A 27,533-nucleotide genomic window follows, 5' to 3' on the forward strand; every position below is an offset into this window, starting at 1 on the left:
GAGACTTTCCAGGTTTCAAAATGGGGATCAAGCGGCTCGATTTCCATTCTTTAGGAACGGCGCCATTCTGCCAAGACTGATTGTAGTATTTGAGCAGCTCATCACGTGCGTCATGTCCAAGATGGCATAGGGCAGCATACGTGATGCCATCAGGTCCTGGTGACGAAGAACGCCTGCAGGTCGCCAACGCAGCATCGAGCTCTTCGAGGGAAAATAGCACGTTTATTTCTGGTACACGTGCCTCAGGGATGTCATTCAATGCTGCGTCAGTAATGATGGCCATGGACCCAGCAACCCGTGCACAGAACTCTTCAGCCACTTGAAGTTCCGAGCGGAGTTGGTAGAGGGCCAGAGCAGCGAAGGGCTTCCTTTGATGCGGAGATGAGCGAAGACCCCTAACCGTCCTCCATATGTGCGAGAGCGATTTTCGGGGATCAAGTGACTGACAGAATGTTTTCCATCGCTTATCTTCCAATTTATCCATGCGACGCTGGACTTTCTTTTGTATGCGTCGTGAAGCCCTCAGCCATCAATAGCAAAAGCACTGATGAAAGTAATGGTATTGAAAATGTGTTTCACACATCTTGAAACATTTATTATTGGAACTGTGCTGCAATTTTGAATAGCGTGCAGAATGTTTTAGCAAAATGAGTGGGAAGGTAGACGGCTGGGTGTTTTTACTCTGCGTCAGTATGTTGTATGTAGCGGTTTCACTTCTTTTATTGTTTTTTACAATATCATGCACCGGGCAAAATTTTCAAGTGGCTGGATAAGTGCTTTTCAAGCTTTTCAAAACACGAAATAGTACATGTTCTCATATTTTGTGTTCCTGTATGTTTTCGCATGGAGTTGAAATTTTGTAAACTTGACAAAATTCGCTAAACAATTGAAAATTCTTAATATTTTCTACAGCTGTACACTTTCTACGATTCTGAAAATGCAAGAGATTGGGTGAAAGCAACTTTTCAATCAACGGGACAAAGTGGCATCTGAAAGGGTTAAGACGTATGGAAGCATACTTGTTCCCTGTTCTCACAAACATCTTCAATAGTTCCCTAAAGTTTAGTACCTTTTCTAGCACTCGTAAGGTAGCATGGGCATTACCCATGCACAAATCAGGCGCTAGATGTGCAGTTACTAACTGCCGACCTATATCTATCCTCTGCAGCGCGTCAAAATTGTTTGAATCGATATTGGATTCCTTGCTTTCTGTTAGTGCTAAGAGCATTTAATTAAATGAACAGCATGACTTTGCGTGCCGACAACTTAAAACTATTTTAGACTGTGAACAGTGTTCACCACTGTATCGACTTCCAAAAAGACATTTTTGCACTCTCAAACTGGTGAAGAAACAGTAAGTACTCCTAAATGCTTCCAATACTATGGCATTAAGTTATATGCAGAAAACGTACTATGTGAAATTTTGATACACCCTATGTGATGCTCCACTCCTTATGGTCATGAAATGAAAGATCTTGGTGTGTACTTCGACAAAATGCTAAGCTTCTCTTCACATAGATAATTACACAACATGCCTTTCACGCTCTTGGAATTGCATGCCGTATATTATATGATTTTCACTCGCCTATTGTGTTTCTGAAATTCTGCTGTGTGCCGCCAACTACTAGAGTATGCCTCTGTAGGAGGGGGTGCAACGAGCAAATCTAATTCTGACCTCATTGAATGCATCCAGAATAAATTGATACGGATGCTTTATCTGTATCTGGTTACCGTATTTCACCAGCTAAAAAATGTGAAACGTTATCGCTCGGTGCAGGATGCGCCTGAACGTGTCGGAAGTTTCGCGAATGTTATCGATGGTTCTGTCTGTTGTCGACGAACCCTGTTAATCTGATTGCATACGCGAAACGAATTGTATAGTAGTTTCTGGAAGGGGCACGGGCACCAGCGAATAGGCTGTAACTTTTGACGACTGATGTATGCAAACCGACGCGCTTGACCCGCAGAGATTTTCGACGATTGCCGACATTGCTCGCCGCTATCGTTGCGATTGAGTCTGCACTATTTATTTACCGTCACTACTCCGTGACAATATTTCCAACACAGATTTTTTCAGTGATACTTTGCACGCCTGATTCTTACATAGTTGGCTGTGCAATGAGCTACCAAAAAATGAAATGGTACAACAGTTTTTGATATGATATGGCATCGTCGTGCAGGTGTTTGCAAAGCGATCTTGCAGGCAGACGACGCGCGAGGGCTGATGTCGATATTTCGTGCTCTATTTTTACTTCAAAAATAAACACAAACTGTTACGGCAGGCGTATATTCATTGTTCAAACGTGTTTTTTTTTATATCTAAAAGCGCATACAGATCACTAACTTACTGTTTCAAGCTTAGTTTACAGCAGTCTGTTTTAGGCCGGGCTTTGACGGATGAAGATAAAATAGTCCAGCAACAGTGCGCCGCAGCCGAGGAGCGAGCTTCGGCGCGCGTCGGAGCTTCGCTCCAGTGGTTGCGTGCCCTCTTCCTCCGACCTACGCAAAGCGAAGCGTTCGCTTGTCGGCGCGCGCCGAAGCTTGCCGACGCGTGCCAGTGGTTGGGGCAAAACGGCCAAACGCGCTCGGCCCGCCCACGCCGGCCATCGCCGCGACTGCCAGTGACACCGCGCTGCGCAAGTCTGCCGATTGAAAGAATGTATGTGGTGCACAAGCGGCAAACTTACATGAACGAATCTATTTCTAATGATGGCGGTGCAAACTGCACCACGTGCATTGCTGTTCGCGCCGATAGCACTTAGGGCTTCGGCAAACTGGGCAACAATATTCGCGTAAACTGCAGTATTTTAGCTTCTACGTGTTTTCTTTTTATTTTCTCCGTTTGAAATGTAAGAAACAGGACGGAAGCGAAAATGTCTCACTATAGGGGGATCGCGCGGTGCGGCTAAGCGACAACCGGGCGGCGCGCACTATACCTTCACTTATGATGGGGCCGCGCGCTCCGCTGTTTACGTTTCTTTTGACGCTAATAGTACGTACGACTGTATAACCCGCAGTCACCGATGACGTCGCTATCTGTGTTTATCTCGCTAACGCTCGTCCCGTACCCGTAGAGAAAGGATTTCTATAGTCGGATACAACTTTAGAAAAAAGGGGAGGCCCCGCCCAGATGACCGAAGTGGCGAAGTCACCGGCCGTCCGGCGCATGACGTCGGTCCAGAGTGCGCGCCCATTGGTGGATGCTCGTGTGCATCCGCCTCGGAGGAGTAAACGCCCCCTTTTTTCTAAAGTTGTATCCGACTATACAAGAGGGGACACTCGGCGAAAACTGGCAACAGGAAATACGTCACCCTAGTGTTAATGTCGACCGTTTGCTGCCGCGAGTATCGAAAAGAAAAGAGAAAATGAAATAAAGTTAACAGACACTGTTTCATTTTTTTTATTCTTTCCCGGCAAAACTAAAAATATCTGCGTCTAAATTAAATTATACTTTTCGGTTTACTTTTCTTCCGTTGCCTATAGACACAGGCGAATGACGCGCCAGATGCATGTGTCATTGGTCAGACACGCAGCCGAAGCGAGCGATACCAGCTGCGCATCTGAGCGTTGGCCTGTTCGGCGACCAGTCTGCCTGTTTTTCTATTTTTGGATTTAGCCTGGTTTTTTGGGCTCCCGGCAAATACTTGCGTTCCTTCTGCACTTGGACACGGCACCACTGCACTATTGGACTACGGCAAGGTGAGAAATTTTGTTTGACAGTCTGCGACGCATTTAGAGTAATTAGGCTTACGGCATGGAACCTAGACATACAGAGCATCAGTTAAACATACCCTAGAACCTAGACATACATACATGCAGTTAACAAAAAACAGCTTGGCCGTCGTGGCGCAGTTAAATTCAGTTATTGATTCTTACCGGGAGATGTCTGCGACGCTTTCTATGAGCCCCAACATTATTTTAACTTATTTCGGTAGTTTTTAGTCACGATGGTTGCACAGGACGCTGTAGCGCAGTTTTGCGCGTATTGACTTTTACTGGAACAAGTTTTGGCGCTTTGTCTGAACCCCAACATTATCGTAAGGAATTTCGTTACTTTTTGGGGTACTTTTCAAGCGCAGTCGCCGCGCCTGGCGTTGCGACGCAGTTGGCGAAAAGCAGCTTGGCCGAGGTACGCAGTTTCGCGCTTTAATTTCATTGTACAAGACAAATTTGTGGCACTTTCTCTGACGCCCAACGTTGTTGAAATTTAGTTTCGGTACTCTTTGCTACTTGTGAGGCACGCTCGCCATGCCTGGCGTTGTAAGGCAGTTAGCGAAAAGTAGTTCGGCCTTGTGACGCAGTTTTTTCGTGTGTACTGAATCTTACTGGGACAAGTTCGTGACGCATTCTCTGACCCACAACATGATTGTAATTAATTTCGTGACGCAGTGAAAAGCAGCTCGGCGGTGATTACAGTCAAGTTTGGCGTGTGCTGAATCTTACTGGGACAATTTTTATGGCCCCGCAACAACTTATACCTTCTTTTGGTGCTCACGCTTGTAGAAAACGCGACGAGCAATCGCAAAGAGTGATAACACGAGAGTGTGTTGCTTGCGCCAGCAGAACGCGCAAAAGATGACGCCAAGAAGCTCGAACACCAGCAACTTGTAACTCGAAAATTCTTTCTTTTAAACGACTGAAGGCAGGCTTTGCACCCAAGCATGCCTTGAGTGCGACTAGAAGGGATTCTGCGAGCGTCCAGCATGGTCTGGTTGATAGCCTGTTGTGCCCGCACCTGCGTATTCGTAGCGTACTATCGTGTCTGTTGTAGCCAAGTTCTTTTGGAAACGCGCAGTCGCCCGTGTATTCGCGCTCATAAAGTGCAGGAAGTAAGGCCCGGGAAGAGGGTAATGCTTGGAAGTACGATGTTTTCTAGATATGTACGGTGTTGTTTGGGATGAGTCGGGTATTTTCTACGCCGTGTATGCAAAAGCGAACTGCTTTTGTTTGTAATGCCGCCCATTCACCACTTTCGCGCGTTTTGCCTCTACACGAATTATTCGTATGTGTTAGTAGCAAAATAACGCAGGCTTGTAATTTACTTTTTTCAGCTGACGTCGTCCAGAGGAGCTTCGTACGGGAAACACTGCTGTTTACCTGGTACCACAACGTTGCATGAATGCACAAAAAGCCCGCAGCTAGCATTTATATAGAGCAAAATAAACATTTCTTCGTTTCACAAGGCGGCTTGCGTCTTTATGAAATTGCACGTGGCACATATTCGTCGTTCGCAGTCATGTTTGCTTAATATTAAAGCTATTTCGCACGAATACCGCGCGCAATTGAGATCTAGAAGCAAAAAATAAAAGCGTCGATCAGCGCAGCCGGCGTAACGCGTGCCAGCTAACGTTCAAAACGTGCGCGCCCAAAACCAGAAGCGTGGTTCAGGTATTAATATCGGCGACTCGGTGCGTTGCAGTCAATTCGGCCGCTGGACTCTATAAGAGTGTCCACTCTTGTTGAATCCTTTCTCTATGCCGTACCTATGTAGAAACCAACAGCCGGCAATGTCGTAAGCTCGCGTTGAAGGGCCAGAGTGAAAAATCATGCCGTCAGCGTCACACGTCGACGGCACGCACAGCTCGCGTCAGACACATAGCTGTTCGTCTTGCACAAACACGTTGGTCCGACATGTAACGCTTGGCGCAATCGCAAACGATGCTGGGTAGCAAGCTACCAGAAAAATGTCGCTTAGAAGTAGTTGGGGGGTGAGTGGAGCATATTAGCAAACGTTTTTTTAACTGCGTGAACAAACGATCACAGAGAGCAGACAAGGACAGGCGCAGTCTTTGTCTGCTCTCTCTCTTTTAACGTTTGTTCGCTCAGTTAAAAAAATGTTTGCTACCAGCAAAATACTTGGCGTAACACCAATTATCTGCGTGATATCTGCTTCATATTTTTTACCGCACTTTTTTTTTCACAGAGACGGCTAACGATGCAAATAGGAAACTAAATGTGGTTGGTTATCTCGAGCGTGTAATCAGGGTGGCCGCAGAAAAATGGTCCAAGCGAGGGAAACGGATCACTGAAAAAGTTTGACAATGCGAATGATAATGATCGGAAAACGCCAGCAGTTCTCCATTATGGGCATAAGTTGGCACATGATCTTTCCATATAAGAAAGAGCGTAGAGAACCGCCAAAGATCCTTCAAGCTTGCACGGCCAGTAGGCAAAACCAGAGGGCGGCGTGTTTGACGCCATTTTTAAATGTCTTCAATTGCGCATATGCGCTTGCCACTTGGTGAAAAGATGTGCCAAGGGTGCTGGAATATTTTAGGGTTAAAAAATAAACGCATTTTTGTCATTTTTTGTTGCTCGTCCTTCCTTAAGGCATGTGCACATAATGTTCCTCCAACGGCCCCACGCCGTGCCTGTTCATGCAGGCGCGGGACCGTGCCGGGCTTGGTGACGTAGGCACGGGCCCAGGCCGGGCCTAGGCTTCAAAAGGCGGGCCCGGGCCGAGAAATCAGGCCCGGGTTGTGCTCCAAGTGGGCATCACCGCGTACCCCTAGCCTGCGCAGGCACATGATTTGGGAACACTATTCCATCCCTGAGTGCGCTGAGGTCGACCTGCGCATTCAGTAACGGTAAACTGAGTAAAGTGAGTGAGGAGACCAGCAGCGTACTTACTCAGCGAAAGCGAGCTGTATAGTATCGTATGTCTTTTGTCTCGTTCTTAACAGTTTCCGATACTTTGACAAAACATCGTAAGTAATGCGATTCTAATATATTCTGTGACTACAATTAGCTACGCCTTGGAAATTGACTCCTACCACGTCGATTTCTGGATTCGCAGGGCCCAAACGAACGTCTCATGATTCTGAAGAGAAGGCGTCGGGTGGCGATCGTGGCACTGCTCGCGCTATCTTCCTTCCCACTGCTGAGCTATAACTACCTTCCCATCAGCCACGACTACATTTTCTCCTATTTCTGGACTTCCGACTTCATCAGCATTTCTGGTGGACTGGATCTGTGCGTATACGCTTTGTGTTTCTCCTTGATTAATTATTGCACTGGCTGCGAACAAAGGGCGAGAGAATAGGCAGAAAAGAAATTGACGATGTGCAAAATTGCATAGCTGGGCATTTAAACATTACTAAAATACCTCAACTAAAATAGCATTTGAAGCAGGCATAAGAAAGAGAGAGAGAAAAAAAAACGGGCATGTACGTGCCGTTGCTACTCTTTAAAACTACACTTTAAGACTAGCACAAAACTTGGCGCTTTCGAAAGAGAGGTCCACCAATTTAGCGGCGGCGTTTGTACCGTGTGAAAAATCCTGCTTTGAGTGTTGCGCTAGAGTGTCCTGTTTGCAGCCGTACATTCAAGGGGAAGGGAGAATGAGAGAGAGAGGGGAAAGAAAGATGGGATATAAAAATTGTTGCCAGGACTTGAGGCCTTGCGGAAAGATATTCCGTATTTTTAAGCGTGCACAAGGATAGGCGCATAAGAAAGACGGGTATCTATATATGTGCGGCTGTCCTTGCTATTTGATGCCACTTAAAAAACGCGAGAAAGATATACTGGGTGTCTCACGTAACTTGAGCCAAACTTTTAAGATATGCAAATGCCACGTAGCTGGACAGAACCCAGGTAATGCTGTTTGCTCTCGCTTGGAGATACTCAAATTATTTTTGTTCATTCTAATTGCATAATTGGTCCTAAATAATTAATCAACTTCTCAAATATTATAATTACATTAAAAGTGTCAATGAGAAAATTGTAGCGCAACATGAAAAACTCCCGATACAGCATTCTGTTGCTCAATACGTACTACATAAAAGTGCTTTTCAAGCACGAAAGGAGCCTGCGAATACACGCAAAGTACCTCGAGCGGCCAGTAGCGCGGCAATTTTGCGTGTATTTGCAGGCTCCTTTCACACTCGGAAAGCCGCTCGGATAGTCGCCTTGCGAACTCCACGGCTATAATTTGTAAATTGCAATATGGGTCATATTGTAATTCGTTAAAAACTTAATTAGTGAATTTTTATTAATTAGTCGATTTTGCATCTCAGTTGTTTATGTAAGTATTGTCCACCGCTTCGAGTAGATCAGCACATGAACTAGAATTATGATACCTGCCACAGGCAACTTTTAAAGATTTTTGGAAGTGTTCGCTGAAACACCCTGTATATTCGTCGTATATCTTGCTCCGTCGGACAGGGCAAGGTTATTTGCCGACTCTAACAACAAAATTTATTGTGATTTCTTGTTTTTTTTTTGCGATGAAGGCTTGCCCTTAAGGCATAATTCTTGGAGCGCATATGTGTATTATATGTGTGCTGTGAGCCCTGTGTTGTGTATGAATTGAAGCAGTGTTTTGTGAAATCTGTTGTCATGTATACAGCGGTCATAGCTGGTTGTCACACTGTAGCGGAGGCCGGCTTGTAGTAGGAGACGCGAGCGTTCCGATTGTAATCCCGTACATGTCCATATTAGGTGGTATGCATCTCATTCCACCACAGGAACGGAGCAGTATGGACACGTAGCATCCAGTGGTAAATGCGACCAGTTCCACCTTGAGACAACAGCCGGTGTAAGGGCCACGCCGGCCTGAAGCCTCCTAAGCACAACTTCCTCCGCCCTAGTAAGGTGAAGGGGGAGGGAGCAGACACACGGTGGGATAAGAGCGCGTGTGTCCTGCCGGAGAACATTTTTATGGGCTCGCAGCGAGTTACGGGGTTGGGGTGGGAGGGGAATAGGTGGAGGATCAGGATTAGGAGGGCAGTGTGCCTGCTGGTCAGCAGCAATGTTGTGAGGGTTCGCTGAATGGCCTTGAATCCAGTGTACCTTGACGCAAGTAGCTGTCTCACTATTCATAGTGTGTATTCTCTCGCAGATTTCCATCGCCTTATCAACCTTCTTGAGTTCCTGAATAGCCGCTAAAGAATCCGTGAAGATATCTAGTTGCTTGATGGTAGGCAGCTTAGATGTCGCATCTTGCACAGCGTCGTGGATGGCTTGAAGTTCCATTACTAGAGCGCTGGCTTCCGTAGATAAATAGCGCTGGTGGCCGCTAATGAAATTATGCGTAGTACTCAGGAATGATGTTCTTCCGCCGTCTGGGAGAATGGCAGCATCCGTATAGACTTTGCAGGTGTTAACGCATTATGCATCGACGATGTTGTGTTCGTCAATAGTACCTGTTGTATGGCTGCGTCGTAACTTCGTTGGCTTATTAGTTGTGATGCTGGTGAATTCCCAGGGAGGCATTGGATAGGGCTGATTGTCAATCCGAGAGCCGCGGTGAAAATGAGCATGCAACGCAGCGACAGCCGGAATAAGTTGCTTTTTTATTTCACGTGCTTTTTCACGTTGCAAAATTAGCTCTGCAATTGTGTTAAACTGGGCATGTTCCTGTAAGGTTGGTATCGGAATGATGCGGGGCAGTGCTGTGATTGTGCGCATAGCATCGCGATTAATCGTCTCCAACTCTGCCAGCTGTGCCAAAGGCAGCTGTTGAAATTGGGCTTGATATAAAATTCGTGGCTGCAAGACTGCACGCACCAACCGTCGAGCTACGTCAGTACGAGCTCCAGCTGCTTTTGCTGCAATGCGACGAATAAGGTGAAGTGTTTTTGTCGAACTCTGTCTGGTTTTACGGAGCCAGTGTGCACCACTGCCGGAATGGTGAATATCGAGACCCAGTATGCGGACCTCAGAAGCCTCAGGGATTGTCACTGCGCCGAGTCTAAATGTAAAGGGGTGCTGCGTGATTCTTGTGCGTCCTTTCTTGTTGGCCACCACAACATAGCTTGATTTTTGGGCGGAAATGTCCAATCCTGCTTTCCGAGCGTAGTTGTTCAGCACTTCAAGGGCTTCTTGAAGCTGTTGAGTTTGTCGAGATATATCTTTATGCACGGACCACAAAGTGACGTCATCCGCATAGATTAAGAACCTCACATCTGGAATCCGATGTAGTTGTTGGTTGCGTGTATTCAAACGCTAACAGGGCCTTTGGTGACACGTCCTACGTCGCAGGGCATCGTAACACTGAGCCATCATGTTTCTTAGACACATTAGCGACAAGAATAAGGAAAGCAGATGCTGGATTCATTGTAAGTTACAAAGAGATAAAGCCAACGTACAATGAAGCAAAACATATAACATATAAGAGCAGAAGGCTAAATTACCGGTTTTTAATTAAAGTGTTAGTGACAAAGTTTAGTCACTTTAGCATAAGCTTAAGAGGATGAAGGCGAAAACCTGCGCACTCACGAGACATTAATTAAATGACTTGACATCTTATTCAAATGCGTTGTTACTTCCTATTACTTGTTTTTTCCCACCAACGGTCGCGGGCTGGGGTGCCTTATTTAACTATATTATAAGTAATTGTGCCTTAATTAACTTCGCCTTAACACCAGAGGTCTTGGATTCGGCTGTTGCTAATGGCCGTGGGCTTGACCATGAATGGCGGCACCATCAATTTTGGTGCCATTTAATTTTAGTCCCAGCAAATGTCGAGGGTTCGACTCCCACCAGAGGTCGTGGGTTCGGGTCACACGGCCGTGGGTGGCGCCATCAATTTTGGTGCCATTGAATGTTGTTGCCGTAACGCCGGTCGATCAATTTTTCGCTAACGCCGGACAACAGATTTTTCGACCCCTCAGCCACTTAAGGCTCTCGCCTCGATGAGAATGAAAACGGAATTTCCCGCCGATGGGAGCCAAACCCGTGCGCAGCATGACGGGTGCGATATTCTACCAATTTAGCGAAGGCGGCAACTGTGCACTTTCTTAGATATTTATGTACGAGATGTGTTCAAAAATACTCAATCTTCTTTTTTCCCACATAAACCAATGAAGTGCGGGAGGCTTCCTTTGGTGGAGATGTGGAGGGGGACATTCGTGCGTATGCGTGAATTTTTTTCCGCCAGCAGAGAGCGTCAGATGCTGGCAATCGGCCTACTAGTGAGCACTTGTAGTGAGCGCTTGCCGGATTCCAGTAAGTTCTAAAATGACGGAACGACATGAGCAGCGATATTGCATCCAATTTTGCCAAAAGCTTGGCGATACCCAAGTGTTTTGAAACCATTCGCAAGATTCATCGAGCTTTCGGGGACGATGCCATGAGCACCTCATGGATAAAGGAGCTGTACAACCGCTTCAAAGATGGCCGCACATCAGCGGGCAGCGAACCGCGTTTAGGCATACTCTTAACAAGCCGAAAAGAGAATGTCATTGAGCAAGTACGGACTTTTTTTATGGAGGACCGTCGCATCAAAGTCAGAGAGAGAGGCAGAGGAAAGACAGGGAGGTTAACCAGAGATAATCTCCGGTTGGCTACCCTGTACCGGGGGAGGGGCAAAGGGATGCGATAAGTGAGAGAGAGAAAAAGAATAAAAGAAGGAAAAACGTATACACACACACGTATGCACGATATACACGAACTCTTTCTGTGGGCACTGTCACGCAGTCTGCGAAACCGTTCCTATATAGTGTTACGCAGTGTCACCGTCCAATGCTACGTCACACAGTGTGCAGTCACAATTTGTCACAAAGTCCTGTGTCTTTTAAGCATCGCAGCAGCGCCTTCATAGCGGTTCGCGCTGATGTTCGCGCAAGCTAGTCTCCAAGGATGTTTTCTGTTATTCGGCGCTTGTGCAGTTGGTCTATAGGCTGGCTGAGAGGGCTGCTCTTTGCGGGTTCAAACGAGGGCACTCACAAAGAAGGTGCGTAATTGTTTAGTTGCACCCGCAGAAGTCACAAAGTGGGCTGTTGGACATTCCCGTAAGAAAGGAGTACGCATTTGAAAACGCTACTCCAAGCCATAGACGGACTAGAAGGGTGCAGTTACGTCGTGGAAGGTCGGGAAGAATACGGAGCTGTAAATTAGGGTCCAGAGTATGAAGGCGTGCAATTGTGAACTCGGATGAATTCCATTGAGCTAACGTTAGGTTACGTGGAAGTGCGGAAAGTTTTTCGCTGTATTGGCCCTCGAAAGAGGAATGGCAACGGAGTTGACACCATCATGGGCAGATTGAGCAGCTGCATCCGCTCGTTCATTGCCATGTATGCCACAGTGACTAGGCAACCGCTGATATATTATATCGTGTCCTTCGTCAACTATGTGATGGTCGACTTCTCTGATCTCTGCGACGAGCTGCTGATGTGATCCATGGCGCAGTGATGAGAGTACACATTGTAGGGCTGCCTTGGAATCACCGAAGATTGACCATGCATGGAGTGGTTCCTCCTGAATGAAATGATGAGCCGAACGCAGGGCTACGAGTTCAGCAGCTGTCGTTGATGATACATGAGACGTTTTCAGCCGTATTTTGACGGATCTTGCTTGCATCACCACAGCGGCAGCTGAACTTTTAGGTGAGCCATAAATGTAAACATGTACGCGGTCACTGTGCACCTCATATAAAAGTCCTAATGTGGCTTGCTTCAGGGCAAGCGAGGGCATGTTAGCTTTCTTCGTGATTCCTGGGATGGTGAGGCGTATTTCAGGTTTGTGCAGGCACTATAAAGGTGAGGATGGTCTTGCTGCAGGCACGTAGTTCGATGGCAACGAGGTACGATTGGAAACAATTACACGACTGAAAGCTGTGTATGGCCTTTCCGCGGGTAAAGCAGCAAGATGATGAGACGGTAGTCGGGCAACGTGCCGAATATTCACCCTGAGAGCGTCGGTTGCCAAGTACGTTGATATGGCTGATCCCGAGCTATGACAATCGTTGCTGCTGTATACGCACACTTCGGAAGACCGAGACACGTCATGAGAGCTCCAGCTTGTAGTCCCTGGAGTACACGCAGGTTTGTTTTGCAGGTGTTACCAAGCACAGGGAGGCTGTATCTTGCGAAACCAAGGAACAAGGCGTTATAAAGCTGCAGCCTTGACAGCACCGATGTGTCCCATGACTTTCCACCGAGACATTTGAGGAGATGTATTATTGTCACTAACCTTCTCTTTTGTTGTGAAACGTGCGGGCTCTATGATAGGTCGCGGTCGATAATTACCCCTAAAAAGCGGTGTTTCCGTGTGTTTGCAACTGCTTGCCCATTGACACTTACAGAGTAAGGCTTCATTGCCTTCCGAGTGAATGTAACAAGGCAGCATTTCTATGAAGACAGCTCTAAGTTCTGTTTTCGCAAGTACAGTGATGCTAATGTAGCTGCATTTTGTAGCCTTGCTCGTAACTCCAGTCGTGTTACAGCAGACGCTCAAATGCAGATGTCGTCAGCATATATTGATTCTTGAACTGTGTTGGGCAAGCATCTGACTAGGCCAACGGGCACTACGTTGAATAGCGTCGGGATCAACACCCCGCCTTTCGGTACTGCACAGAATGTTTGGAGTTGAGTCCTGGCGCCATCCTCGGTCATCACGAAGAAATTCCTGTCGGTCAAATAACTGCACAGCCACTGAAAAGTGCGACCACCGATTCCGGCTTCAATCAGAGCCTCTATAATGGCATAATGTGCTACATTATCATAGGCACCTTTTATGTCAAGGAATTATGCTACAGTGAGTCATTTCATACGTTTTTGATGTTGAACAAACGTGACCAAATCGATGACATTATCTATAGATGAGCGCCCACGCCGGAAGTCAGTCATAGCATCTGGCTACACGTCGTAATTTTCCAGGTACCATTTTAGGCGCGTCAAAATCATTCTTCCCATTATTTTCCCTATGCAACTGGCCAGAGCGATGGGGCGGTACGATGACAAATCTAACGGTGATTTACCAGGTTTGATAAGTGGAACCAAGCGGCTGAATTTCCATTCACGTGGAACCAAATTGTTGCGCCAAGACTCATTGTAATGGTTTAGCGGCATCAGTCGTGCTTTCTTCCCAAGATTGGCGAGCGCTGCGTAGGTAACGCCGTCCGTCCCAGGTGACGAAGAGCGCCTGCAAGTCGCCAGTGCCGCTTCAAGCTCTTCCACCGAAAACATTACATCCATGCGGGAATCCCGAGACACAGGAGTGGCACATGGTCTAAGTGCGCGCTGGGGGTGCAAGCTGGCAAGTCTTGAGCAAAATTCTTCAGCAATGTCAATTTCTCTGCGACTTTGGTGCAACGCGAAAGATTTTAAAGGAACACGCTGTTGCGGCGATACGCGAAGTCCACGCGCGGTTCTCCATATCTGAGATAAGCGCTGACCTGGATCCAACTACTCACAGAAATGTTTCCATCTTTGAGATTGTAGTGCATCAATCTTTGCATCTTCTTTTGCAACCGCCTTGCCTCTCTGAGGTCGTAGATGGATTTAGTCATCCTGTATCTTCTTTCAGCCCGCCGGCGAATCGCTCGTAGTCGCTGCAGTTCGGCTTCAAATTCTTCATATTTCGGGAAAGGCTGAAAACGGCGCTTAGCCTCTTGCATGGCTTTTTGAATTTCGTGTTCCAGACTAGACTGGTTCCCTTCGTGACATACTTTCTCCATGTGTGACCGAAACGCCAACTAATCAATTCTCCGGAGAGTCGTGGAGGAGTATTTAAATATCCTTTGATCTTCAGGTATGTGGGAATATGGTCGCTTCCATGTGATTCGATGTCTGGAAACCATTGCACGTTTATTTCAAGGTGCAGAGAAACCAGAGTCAAGTCTATAGGCAGCTGCTGTATGTAAGCCCTCGTAAATATGTCGGACTACCATCGTTGAGGCAGTAAAGCTCATGCTGTGTGGCAGAGAATGCTAGTCTTCTTCCCCTGGTGTCCATCTTCAAACTTGCGAACGAGGTAGGGGTAAGCTTTGGATCAGTACATTCAATTTTGACCTAGGATTTGGGCATAAAGGAAGGTGGCCGCGAAATTCGTACCGAGACTGCTAACAATGGAGCAGAAGCAACTCTATCTGGAAATCTCACAGCACCCGTTGGGCAATGCAAGCAGCAACCCCAACTTTCTGAACACCGTGATCACAGGCGATGGGTCATGGGTTTATGGGCATGATCCGGAAACCAAGATGCAGTGGTCACAGTGAAAACATCCGACATCCCCGGGGCCAAAAAAAAAGCATGGCAGGTTTGCAGAAATGTCACCGTCATGTTGACCGTTTTCTTCGACTCCCGTGGGGTGGAGCATCATGAGTGAGCAGCACAAGGCCAAACAATCACAAAGGAATACTACGAGCAGGTCCTCCGTCGTCTTCGTGGTGTTGTGTGGCGCTAACGACCGGATCTGTGGGCAGCAAAAACTTGGCAGCTCCATCATGATATTTCACCCGCCCATTCTGGGCATTTGATTCAGATTTTCTTCGCCAAACACAACATTCCTGTAGTTCTCCAGGCTCCCTACTCACTCGACATGGTTTCGTGTCACTTTTGGCTATTTTCCAAGCTGAAAATTGCACTGAAAGGAACACGACTTGAGTCGAGAGAAGACACCATGCTGAATGCGACGACCCGGCTTATATCCACCAGAAAAGACACGTTCCAGAACTGTTTCCAAGGATTGCGGGAGCTTTGGGAGACGTGTGTGCATTACCAAGGAGACAATTTTGAAGCGGATTAAGGTTTACTGCCTCCTAATCAATAAATGTATTTCTGCTGACCAAAGGTTTGATACTTTTTGAACACACCTCGTATGCCTAAAAATTTACCCTCAGAGCATTAGTCAGCGCCACTCACTCATTGTGTACCATGGCGGAAGGGGCGGAACATCCTGTAAACCGCAAACGTCACGTAGAGCATAGTACGTGAACTTATGAGCAGTGCAAACTGACCCATAAACCCGCTACCGCAAGGGACAAATGATGCCAGGGTCTACAGACTCGCTATGCACTGACTTAGAAGACGCATGGGAACCTACGGCCGGCACTGCTGCTGATCCTGTTTACAGGATGTTCCACATCCGTCGCCCTGGCCGTGAGTGGCGCTGGATAACGCTCTCGGTGCTAGGTTTACAGCCCGTAAAGGAATATCCAGGAAAGTGGTTGGGGAGACAGCCACCGCCGTAACTCAATTGATAAAGTTTTGCAAGTGCCATGAGGAGGCTGTGGGTTCGGCTCCCGTCGACGGCACGTTATCTTTTCCTCCACTTTCATGTCTCTTTTCATCAATATCAGTATATTTCTATTAAACAGAGCTAAGTTCCCTTACGCTTTCGTTGGCTTCATTGTCCGTTATCTTCATTTGCACAAGCGTCTCAGCTTACAAATGGGCGGGCCATATGAAACAACATGAAGAAGGAGAAATACAAAAACAACTCAGTGTAATAGTGTAATTTGTTTCCCGTTTACTCTCTCTGCGAGGGATGTGGTGAGCAATGTCACATGATCCTGCCTAGCATGTCACGCGGAAAGGTAGCGCGTGCTCCCAGTGGCGGAGCTCGGTACCTCTATTCTTCGCGCAAGGCGGCCGTCACGAACTGCTATTTCTCACTGCACACCTACGTTCCCATGGGTCGGTATCTTTCCGGTGGCCTCGGAGATCGGAGAAGGACTAGTGTCCGGGAGCGGCCAAGTCTTCGGGAAGATACTTTGTAGAGTCTTTATCGATTGCACGAAGACCTTCGATTCAATTAATCTGAACATCGTCTTTACTAAGCGAAGTGCGTATTACGGTACCTTTGGAACTACTCCACAGCTACTGGCACGGCAAGGGGCCGCAGGTTTTCGTTTCCAAAGTCCTTTCAGACAAAAGTAAGCAACGCTGGCGTACTCAGTTCTGGCTCTCCTCTTATTCCTTGTTTTTATTGGTGGTTTTCGAAACTGTTTACCTTCTACAAAATGTGTTCTGCAGACGCACGATACAACTGTTCGTACTTTTGATGATGAAATTAGCAAATAATTTTGTCAAGTTCATTAACATCGTATTTTGCCAGTATTGTTATCCCTGGCCAGCTGGTGGTCTTTGACGCTGCTGTGGCAGATGAGAACACTGAAGTGGACTGAGGGTGGAAAACGATGGAGTCTTCCTTTAGAGTTGTGCTTGGTAGTGGTTGCTTTATTTTACGTGACAATATTCGCACCTTGGGCCCTATAACGTAAAGATCCAATCTATTTTTATTCCAATATCCTGACGTCAAATTTACGTAAACACCGACGCAAGCATCGGGCGGTAACTCGCAGGATTGTTTGAAAAGCCTAATGAAATGCGCTCCTCGTTTATAGGAGGTCACATGATTTTCTCTTTTCTTTTTGCTTTCAAAGCGAATAACATTGCCTACATTGAGCAGATTTCCTTGTCGAAATGACTGGCAAGAGGCGAGGAGGGCGCTCAAGTGGAGAGGGGTTCGATGGGGCCCAGCCAGAACAGTGAAAGTGTATGACCGATTGAAGAGGGTGTTGCCGGCGTCTGTGATTGATCCGCTTGCCCTTACTTCAAGCTTTCGGCTGAAAGCCAAACCCTAAAATTACCTCAGTTTGTGAATTCTTTATTAAGTTGTTACTTATCTCTAATTTTTATACTTACTTTATCATTTTCTTTCAGTTCTGAGTGCTCAATTCGTACTATTCCCAGAGTGCTTTCGTCTGAAGTTTTCTCCTACCGTCCTATTCTTGACCTATTACACTTTGTGGATGGGTTGCACAGCTCCCGACTGTACAGCTCTCGATACGTTATAGTCTCTATAAATGCTTTACACGAGTGAGAAACTGAAAACTTCCAAGGCCCTTTACAACAAAGAATGGCTGTCATTTTTTAAATTTATTTTTCATTCCTATGGGGAAATATTAGCGCATGGCGGCTAATATTTCCCCATTGACGTATAGTCAATAAATGTCAATAAATAAGTCAATAAATAAATAAAAGTCAATAAATAAAAGTCAATAAATAAAATAAATTCACGACGTCAAGCTCAGCCGCAGCGCATGCTATTACCCTTCGGCTTTGATTGCGGGGGAAAATAGGAAAGGGCACCGTTGTACTAAAAGCACAGACAATGACCGCATGAAAAAAGTTTCAAAAAAGAAAAGAACAAAAAATTGCAGGGTCTCTTAAGATCTCTCTTAAGAGGCTAACAGCGAAAGCCTACTCTTCAATCTCTTATCATTCGCCTCTTTCTCTTCGCCTCTTCTTTTTCTCTTCATTCTCTTAGTCATTACTGCTCACTACTAAGCATTTTAGTCATTTGTAATCAATTGTGGTCATTACACGCCGTCGTTAAAGATGTTGGTCATATCATAGTCATTAGTAGTCATTACAAGTCCTTTCAGTCATTATTAGTCATTACTGCTCATTACTGAGCAGTTTTAGTCATTTCTAAAGTATTGTAGTCGTTACAAGTTGTCGTTAGACATATTGGTTATTTCGTAGTTACTACTAGTCATTACAAGTAATTTCTGTCATTATTAATCATTACTGCTCACTACTAAGCGTTTTTAGTCATTTCTAATCAGTTGTGGTCATTACAAGCCGTCGTTAGACATGTTGGTCATATCTTAGTCATCGTACTCATTACAAGTCATTTCAGTCATTATTAGTCATTACTGGTCATTACTAAGCATTTTAGTCATTTCTAATCAATTGTTAGGTGGGTGGATGAGATTAAGAAGTTTGCAGGGACAACATGGCCACAATTAGTACATGACGGGGGTAGTTGGAGAAGTATGGGATACGCCTTTGCCCTGCAGTGGGCGTAACCAGGCTGATTATGATGCATCAATTGCAGTCGTTACAATTCGTCGTTAGACATATTGGTCATTTCGTAGTCATTACAAGTCATTTCAGTCATTATTAGTCATTACTGGTAATTACTAAGCATTTTTAGTAATTTCTAATCAATTGTAGTCGTTACGAGGTGTCGTTAGACATTTTGGTCATTTCATAGTCATTATTAGTTAGTCATTACGAGCCATTTCAGTCATTATTAGTCATTACTGCTCACTAGTAAGTATTTTTAGTTATTTGTAATCAGTTGTGATCATTACAAGCCATCGTTAGACATACTGGTTATTTCGTAGTCATTAGTAGTCATTACAAGTCATAGGTAGCCATTTTAGTCACTACTACTCATTACTAGACATTTCTAGTCACTTCTAATCAATTGTGGTCATTACAAGCCGTCGTTGACATATTGGTCATTTCGGAGTAATTAGTAGTCATTACAAATAATTAGTAGTCATTATTAATCATTACTAGTCATTATTAACCTCTGCCAATCTCTATTACAACGTTACATTCACTAACTGTCGCTATCAATCATTTTTTAATTCTTTAATCTGTCTTCATATCGCGTGGTGAAGCTTCGGCGGCCATTCCGGCGGTCAGGTCTGCTGACACAAACTTCACCATGAGCCTAGAAAGGCTTTGCCAGTGTTGAACCAGTGTCAGCCATGTCCGATACCATGTCTGCGTTCGCACCGCCTACTTTTTGTTGGCGTTCCAAGCGCTTGCGTGTCTAGTTCCCTTTCGTTCCACTCTCCCGTGGTGACGGTGCCGTCGAAACGTCATGTTTGTGTAGTTTCTTCCGGCTTCTCGGGGCGGCGCTCTCGTCGTCCACGCGAATGCATATAAAGAACCAGAAAGACGAGTTGCCATTCTTCAGTTTGAATGTCACTTCTGTCGTCGTAATGAGGCGGCCGCATATAGTCCGAACTACCGAGGAGCAAGGCGCCTACGTGCTAAACAGCTTCGTTGGTTATCCACCTTCACAGAGTGGAATGGCTCATGATTTTTTTTTCGCTTTATTGCATGGAATTACGAGTAGTGTCATGCGAAAATCAGTTACGTTACATTTAGATACACATCACAAATAAATGCAGACATGCTACCCATTCCAATGAAAGTTCAAAAAATAGGGCAAACACAATCGTCCAGAAACGAAATCCACTCAGGAACGGGATCAAATGATCCAACCACACTACGCACTTCAGCAGCCTCTTCTCGAAAGACAGACCTTGTCGAGCGAGGTGGCTCGGCATGTCTGTCGATCATGCGACTTCGCCATAATGGAGTCCTAATAACATAAACAAATCACATGGTGTATTACTGATTGTCCTCTTGAAACGAAGGAACCTGATACCGTAAGATGTGGGAGAAAGTAATTTTTTTTATAATTCTTTCTAAAAAGTCCCAAAAAATAAAATGCGTCACGACAAACAATAACGCAGTGTTCTCTTGTATCGGGTCGGTAGCAAAGTCCATAATTTACATTCCAGGGTACATATAATCCTTTTTCATGAAGTCATGTTTTCACTGGCAGGGTGGAAGTGAGCAGCCTAAAGAAAAGTGTTTTCGTTGCTAGCGTCATACACATTCTACAGACACGGCAAAGAACATCTTGACCAAATAGAGACAGATACGGCTTTCGATACATAGGTTCAGTGAAAGTGTTATGTACAAGTGCTCCATTTAGCGACGTTCGATCACCTCTAAACAAATATTGAGCAATGAATCTGGTTTTTAAAAATGAAATTCTGTCGACAAGTTCTTTTAGGCCCATGACGGCAATTATTGCGCAAAGTTTGTCGTGACAAAAAGAAAAGAAACATATAAAGCAAGATGAGTTCTATTAACCGCAAGAAGGTACGCTTGCAGAAGGTGAATATATATGAACCATATGAATATGTTGTACCAGCGGTGCAAAAAAAATGTCAAAGGAGTGCAGTTTCTATGAAGGCTTTGTTGAAATATTTTGTGATCGGGGAATAAGAACCATCTCTAGGATCCCATGTAAAGCCAACGTAGCGCCTTGTAGACATGAGGAAAATTCCGGTTTTGTCAAAATTTAATGCTCAACACGTCATATCCCCGATGCGTTTCGGTGGTCGCGAGATGCGCCTTCAGTTGGGAGCGTTCCCAGTTTATATAGGTGTTCTGTGGCGTTCCTTCACCTATCGAAATGCCACTAACCTCTCAGGGCTCAGGTGTTTCGCGTCGCGCAACACAGAGAGATAAGCAGTCAGCGGGTTGATAAGAGAGAGAGAGAGCAAGTGATAAATGAAGGTTACCCAGGACTGAGCCCTGTTGGCTACCCTACACTGGGGAAAGGGAAAATGAGATTAAAAGAAGAGAAAGTCCACTGGGGATATCGATCGGTCACTCAGTTCGGATCACAGACGGTGCCTAGATAAGAAGGAGTGTTGAGGGTTTATATGAGTCTTAATTATCACGGTTCATAATAGTTCGACACGGTTGGATAAGGTCCTAATGAAAGATAAGGGCTTACAATAGTCGGAGCGATATAGGTCGATAACAGCCGATGCTGTTTGATAAGGGTCGCATCGAGTCTGATAAGGTTGATAACGACCGATAAGATTTGATAAGGGTTTGGTCGGATCAAGTTTGATAAGATTGATAATGACACCGGGCTGCGTGGAGTTGAGCAAGGGGTACGCAAACTTAGACAACTCCAGTGGAGTTCTTGCATATTTTTTGTGTGCGCGTGGCATCATGCTTGTTAATTTATTTAGTAAACGAATATTTAGGTAAGCGAAAGTTAAGAACCTCACTTCACGTAATTGTCTAATACTTTGCTATCGCTATCAATGTTTCGCCTTTCGAGTGAAACTGCGATTTATTTTCTATACTTGGGGCTGTCCTCAAGTAACAGTACGGGTCTGGCCATTGGCAGGTGAGACTTGCTCACATAATAAGATCCTTCTTTTTTCTTGCCATCTTCAGAAACCGAAGTTGGACGCCTTTCTACGAGCGAACAGACATCTTCGGCCGTCCAGATAAGCCCCGGATCCTCTTCTGGACGCCCGTGTACGGCGAATGGTACTCGGGCCTGAGCAAGAGCGGCACAGCGCAGCTGCGCTATTGGCAGCCTTTCGGTGGCTGCGCCGACCGCTGCTACATCGCCAACGACCGCCGCACCCTGTCCGTCAGCGACGCCGTCGTCTTCTATGCCTGCGACCTGAACGCCTCCGACCTGCCGACTTACCGAGCCGAGGGTCAAAAGTGGGTGCTCTGGTCTCTCGAGGCACCCACGACATGCAACCTGTCACCTCTGGTGTCGGTAAAAGACGCCATCAACTGGACCATGACGTACAGGCGCGACTCGGACATCCTGGACGCGTACGCCAAGGTGACACAGCGTGTCAAACCAACTTTCTACTCTGTGGAGCGCCTGAAGCGAACCTGGCGCAACAAGAAAACCATGGCGGTCTGGGCTGTGAGCCACTGCAAGACTTTCGGCAGACGTGAGAATTTCGTAGACGATCTGCGCCAACACTTGTCGGTGGACGTATATGGCAAATGCGGCAATCTATCGTGCTCGCGTGATGTGCGCTTTGCCTGTTACCAAATGTTTGCGCGCGAATACTTCTTTCTTTTGTCTTTCGAGAACACTGTCTGCAGGGACTACGTCACGGAGAAGCTCTATCTGGCCCTGCTTTACGACATCATTCCGGTGACGTTTGGTGGCGCTGACTACCAGGCCATGGCACCTCCGGGCTCTTACATTGACGCGCTTCAATTCAAGACCCCTAAAGATCTCGCTGACTACCTCAAAAAAGTTGCAGAAGACTTTGACTTGTACAAAAAGTTCTTTGAATGGAAAGGACGGTATAACGTGGAGCCGTGGGTGTATTACACGTTTTGCGAGCTGTGCAGGAAGCTCTATAGTTCCAGCTTTCGTCAAAGATCTGTGTATCCGAATGTAATCCGATGGTGGAATGACAGTTCTCATTGCCGTGCGTGGAATCCACAAACCAAACGACTTTATCAATAGTCACATTCATTGAAAGGATGTGTTCACTTATTATTTATGAGCACATCACGAAGCCGCGTAAATGTCAACCTGAAATACATTGCTTACTTTTTTTAGACATCATTTCACGCATCATAAGCTCCATGTCAAAGATGTACGTCGCTTTTAAGCGCGGAGTATTTTATAGAAATTTACTACTTCTGCAACACATAGCAGTTTTTCGTACCTAAATAATGCAGATGATTCTCATTTGAATTCCGTGATTTCTAGTTTTTTATGTGTGTGTCTGTGTGATTGTTCGTGTCTTTGTCACCTTTTAACTGTTATGCACCTTTACCACGTGTCTTCCTTTTGTTTAAGCTTTCTGACAAAGGAAAACATACAAAGAGCAAGATAATTTTTATTCTTCAATCGCCGTGTCTTCTGAAGTTTTCTGACAATATATCCTCATATAGTGTGTTTTGACATTTTATACATAGTTGACAGGCATGTGCGTTGCTCTGACGCGGTTGCATATTGTGTTGAAGAAATTTTATTGCATATATACACCATTCCTGTTTAACAGAATATTTCGGCTTCTCCAATGCGTACGTTTGTGCTGTTTGTGTGTGCGTGTGCGTGCGTGTGTTGTCGCTTACTTGGGTCGCATAGCAGCTAGCAGCATTCGTGTAAACCGCAAATTCAGCAATATTTCTCGTGTTTGGTGAAGCACCCAACGCACTTGACGGCCACCTTCTGGCCTCGCGAACACAACTGTATGTGCGAAGGATACACATTAGGGTAATCATTTTACTGATAGATAACGGTGCCATGTTAGCGCACTCTATAGCAGGGGCGTAGCCGGGGGCAGGGGGGCGTATGGGGCTTCAACCCCCCTCCCCCCGAAATTTTTTCGTGCTGTTCTGCACCACCAACCGAGACAACCCCTGTCGCCGGAAATCATTCCTGATTTTGTGTAGAATGTCTTTTTTATGCTCGAAAAGACATTTCGGCGCGATCATTGCGAACTCTGGCTCGATTTCGTGGCAACGCCCATGCACCGGTAGTCACATAAAGCAAGGAGCCCCATCCAAGCACAACGTTTCAAAGGCATTACGATGGCGAGCGGGCTCGTCTCGGCATCACGGCGAGGCCGCAGAATCTACGGAGCGCATGGGTTATTTTTCCGAAATTTTATGGGCATAAAGTTCTTATAAACTTTTGATGTGAAATGTGCATCGACATTTCCAAAGTCGTGCTTTAGATTTTCAATTCCGGAACTTTTTTTGGTTTAATGTTATAAATATTTGACGCCGGAGGTGCATTAACTTTTCCAAAGTCGTACATCGGACCATATAACGAGACACGCCAAATCAACACACTGTCAGACAAGTTGACAAAGCACGCAGCGAGGTCCAATGAGACGAAGCGTTGTGACGTTTCATTTGTGCCGTCATGTCATAGAAATGAATATCAACATTTTTTTTTCACCTGCACCAAAGCATCCATGTCAAGACACTAAAGTCACCAAAGGTAACTATACATTCTTTTCTTTCTACTTTGACTTTTATTCGCGAAGACACATTGAGCCTCTTCAATTTTCTTGTTCTCGCTACTCGCGGGCTACCGGAACGATCAGCCAGAGCGCATGCGCTTTACTCGTGTTGCCCCGACCACCACGCGGCACACTTCGGTGCGCGTCCGTTTTTCTGTGACAGAGTGGATTTTCGCCTGGCAAAGTTTTGGACGCGTTCTGGCTAGCAGACGAGAAAAAGAAACAATGCATTGTCGCTCGCCGCCTACATTGCGGGGGCTCGACGGATTGCAACGCCTTCGCTTGAGGGCAACCTCTCCGGAAAGTCTTGTCTCGCTGGTGTAGGATACCGAGCAGTATGCGCATGGTTCTCTGTGGACCAAGCGTCTCACGTTTTCTTTATTCCTTCAGTAGGTGCCCAAAGTAGGCATTTGGTTATGCGCAACAGGCTTTCCTTCGCGTTTTCTTTTTCATTTCTGTACCCCCACCTCACAAAGGAAAAAAAAAAGATAGTTGCAGCGCAGCGAATTGTCGTCGTATGGTGAGAGTTCGGTTTTGTTACTTCTTCTTTTGCGGAAAGTAATGGGCCATGCAACGCTTCAGTTGCCGGATACTCTTATTATATTATTGTCATAGCAATCATGTGGACACTGCCGGCGAATTCCTGCCGTCGCCGTCTCCCTTATGTTCTGTATAAAGTCCAAGGGTGATAACATCGTGACGGCGCGCCGCATGCTGTATGCGTGTGAAAGCGGAAGGGGGGGGGGGGGGGGTCTGGAATTCTTTCATTCATTCACAAAAGTTTATTACAGTCCTGAAGCCCGGTCTTTTCAGACCGAGGCGGGCCGCGTCCACGTCGGCAGCGCCAGGCCGAGCCTTATGGCGTCATCGTGGACCCTCTGGACAGCGCGTAGTTAATCTTGATATGAAGAGCTTGATATCATCTTGTGCCAGTAAAGCCGTTTTTCTTCGGGGTCGGCGAGAGTCGCGGGACAGCCCGCCAGCATGTGTCTGATGTCAATGATGCCATCGCACACGTTACATTCTTTCCTAATTTCTCTTTCGGGGTGAGTTTTATTTATGAAATATGAAGTGGGGTACGTTCCGGTTTGCAGTAAACGTAGCGTGACTGCCTGAGCCCTGTTCAATTTTACGTGTGGCAGTGGGAATTTCCTGCGCCCCAAGTAGTATTATTCAGTGATGTCGTTGTAAGTTAGTAATTGATCTTTATGCTCCCCGGAATGGTAGTGGGCGTCGGTTCGGTTCTGACCGGCACGGCAAGCAAGTCCTCATGCCAGGTCGTTCGTCACCTCGTTGAGGTTGGGCCAAGTCTCGTCCACTTGTCCCATATGTGCAGGAAACCATCGGATTTCAGTTTTGATAGTTTCGACCTTGTCGATAATTTTAGCCGCAGTCCCAGCAACATAGCCTTTGTCAAAGCTCTTAATTGCTGCTTTGGAATCGCTATAGATGAAAGACCATTTATGGTTCCTGATGGCTAGGGCAATCGCGGCTTGCTGCGACACCGTGGAATCCTTAGTGAAGATAGTGACGGCGTCCTGTACCTCGCCGCGGCTATCGACCACCACGGCCGTGTAGGCCGCTTTGCCTTTGACCCAGGCAGCGTCTACAAGGGCCGCCTGTTGTCCTAGCTGTTCAATTTCTTTCAACAAATCTTCAGTTCAACGGCATGCGCATAGCGCACAGCCATATCTTATTCACAAAAGTGACACGCAAGTGTGAGGATATATGTTTTTTAATACTCTCATACACTGTGTTGCACATGGTTACGTGATATAATGTACACTCAAAAAGTTGAACAGCGTGTTGTCGTGAAGTTCTCGACAGCTGAAGGTGCTTCCCAAAAAGAAATTAGTAGCCGCATGACTGCCTTTTACGTTGAACATTGCATTTCATTGGCCACTGTGAAGTACTGGAGCAAGCGGCTCAAAAAAGGACGTGAAAGTTCCAAAGACAATCCAAGACCGGGCCAAAGCCACCGTGCAATCTCATCAACCTTCGCAATCACCCCCAACACAATTGCAAAGGTTGATAAGCTGATTAGACAAGAACGGAGGATAAGCATAGATGAACTAGCAGAGCGTGTGAACGTCGGTTACGGTTCGGTTCACACCATAATTTGTGAACATCTCGGTTATCAGCTCTTGTGTGCGCAATGGATGCCCAACATTCTGAACCACCGCCAGAAGACGGAGAGGTTCGGCGCTGCCTTGACTCATCTGATACGGTATCACAATGAGGGTCCCGACTTATTGTCTGAATTTGTGACCGGGGACGAATCATGGGGCCACTACTACGAGCCTGAAACACGATGGCAAAGCTTACACTGCAAACATTTGAATTCACCACCCCTAAAGAAGGCAAAGGCCGTCATTTCCGGCGGAAAGGTAGTGTTGACTTTCTTTTAGATCGTCAGCGGCCATTACTGATCGAATTTGCTAAACCTGGAGAGACATCAATCGTTTCCAGTACTGTGAAACGCCGAATCGGCAGCGTGTCGCAATCAAGAACAAACGACGTGAAAAATTAACGAATGGGGTTATCTTGCTCCATGACAATGGCCGTCCTCACGTCGCTGATGTCGTTAACATAAAACCGGCAAAGTTCAAGTGGGAAACGCTGCAACATCCGCCATACAGCCCAGACCTGTCGCCTTGGGACTTGCACATTTTGGGGCAATTGAAGAAACAGCTCGAGGAAACTGATTTGTGTCGGACGATGACGTGAAAGAGGCAGTTACAGACTTTTTGAAGCAGCAACCCAAGGAGTTTTATGAGACTGGAATCACGCGACTCGTTAGTCAGTGGGACAAATGTCGAAGTGCTCATGAATGCTACTTTTAATTAAAGTACCCCGTATGTCATATATTCGCATTGGCTCACTTTCATTTGCCTCTCCCTCGTATAGTTTTCAGAACTTCTGCTTTCTATATATTCTCTCTGTTGAGACTATAATTTCGGAGCAATTACTCGCAATACACGACCGGTGACGGCTGCTCCTGCGCAATACATTGGAACAAAGGACAACGTCATTGAGGTTCTTCCCGGGCCATTGCATATGTACAAAAATGTAAACAAACTTCTTGAATGACCAAGTTTCATTAAAATATTTGTCATCAACTTGTTCATCTTATGGCCTTTACGTTTTTCATATCAGCGGCATGCACTGCTTTGCTTGTTTCGAACTGATATATTTCATAGGTTCGTGTAATATTTTCTTTACTTAATCAATAGAAAAAAACATGGGATAATTGATATCAGTTATTTCGGGCGCAATTTTTGGGACATCCGAGTGTATTCGTTTATAAAAATATACATATTCTACTTATCTTGACTGCGTAGCGTTCAAGAATTCGTTTGCAGAATCTTTGGCACTGGCATTGCAGTTATTCATGCATTATATTCTCGACAAATTCTATAAAGAGGAGGCCGAGCTGCAACGTGAGCCC

General features: G+C 45.9%; 1 protein-coding gene across 5 annotated transcripts in view; it reads left to right on the forward strand.

Moving 5' to 3' along the window:
* The window catches only part of LOC135907863 (alpha-(1,3)-fucosyltransferase C-like), a 127,170-nt gene extending 101,197 nt beyond the window's left edge, over positions 1-25,973 (forward strand). For 4 of the 5 annotated variants that reach the window (XM_065439618.2, XM_065439620.2, XM_065439619.2 and 1 more), the window contains 2 exons: positions 6,797-6,972; positions 21,522-25,973. In XM_065439618.2, coding sequence (XP_065295690.1) covers positions 6,797-6,972; positions 21,522-22,572 — 1,227 coding nt within the window. In that variant the 3' untranslated portion in view covers positions 22,573-25,973. Of the gene's footprint in view, positions 1-3,540; positions 3,700-6,796; positions 6,973-21,521 lie in introns of those variants that run through there. The other variant, XM_065439623.2, reaches the window with a different exon arrangement.
* The last annotated feature ends 1,560 nt before the right edge of the window (positions 25,974-27,533 follow it).

Source organism: Dermacentor albipictus, chromosome 1, assembly GCF_038994185.2.
Source record: "Dermacentor albipictus isolate Rhodes 1998 colony chromosome 1, USDA_Dalb.pri_finalv2, whole genome shotgun sequence".
Taxonomy (NCBI): domain Eukaryota; kingdom Metazoa; phylum Arthropoda; class Arachnida; order Ixodida; family Ixodidae; genus Dermacentor; species Dermacentor albipictus.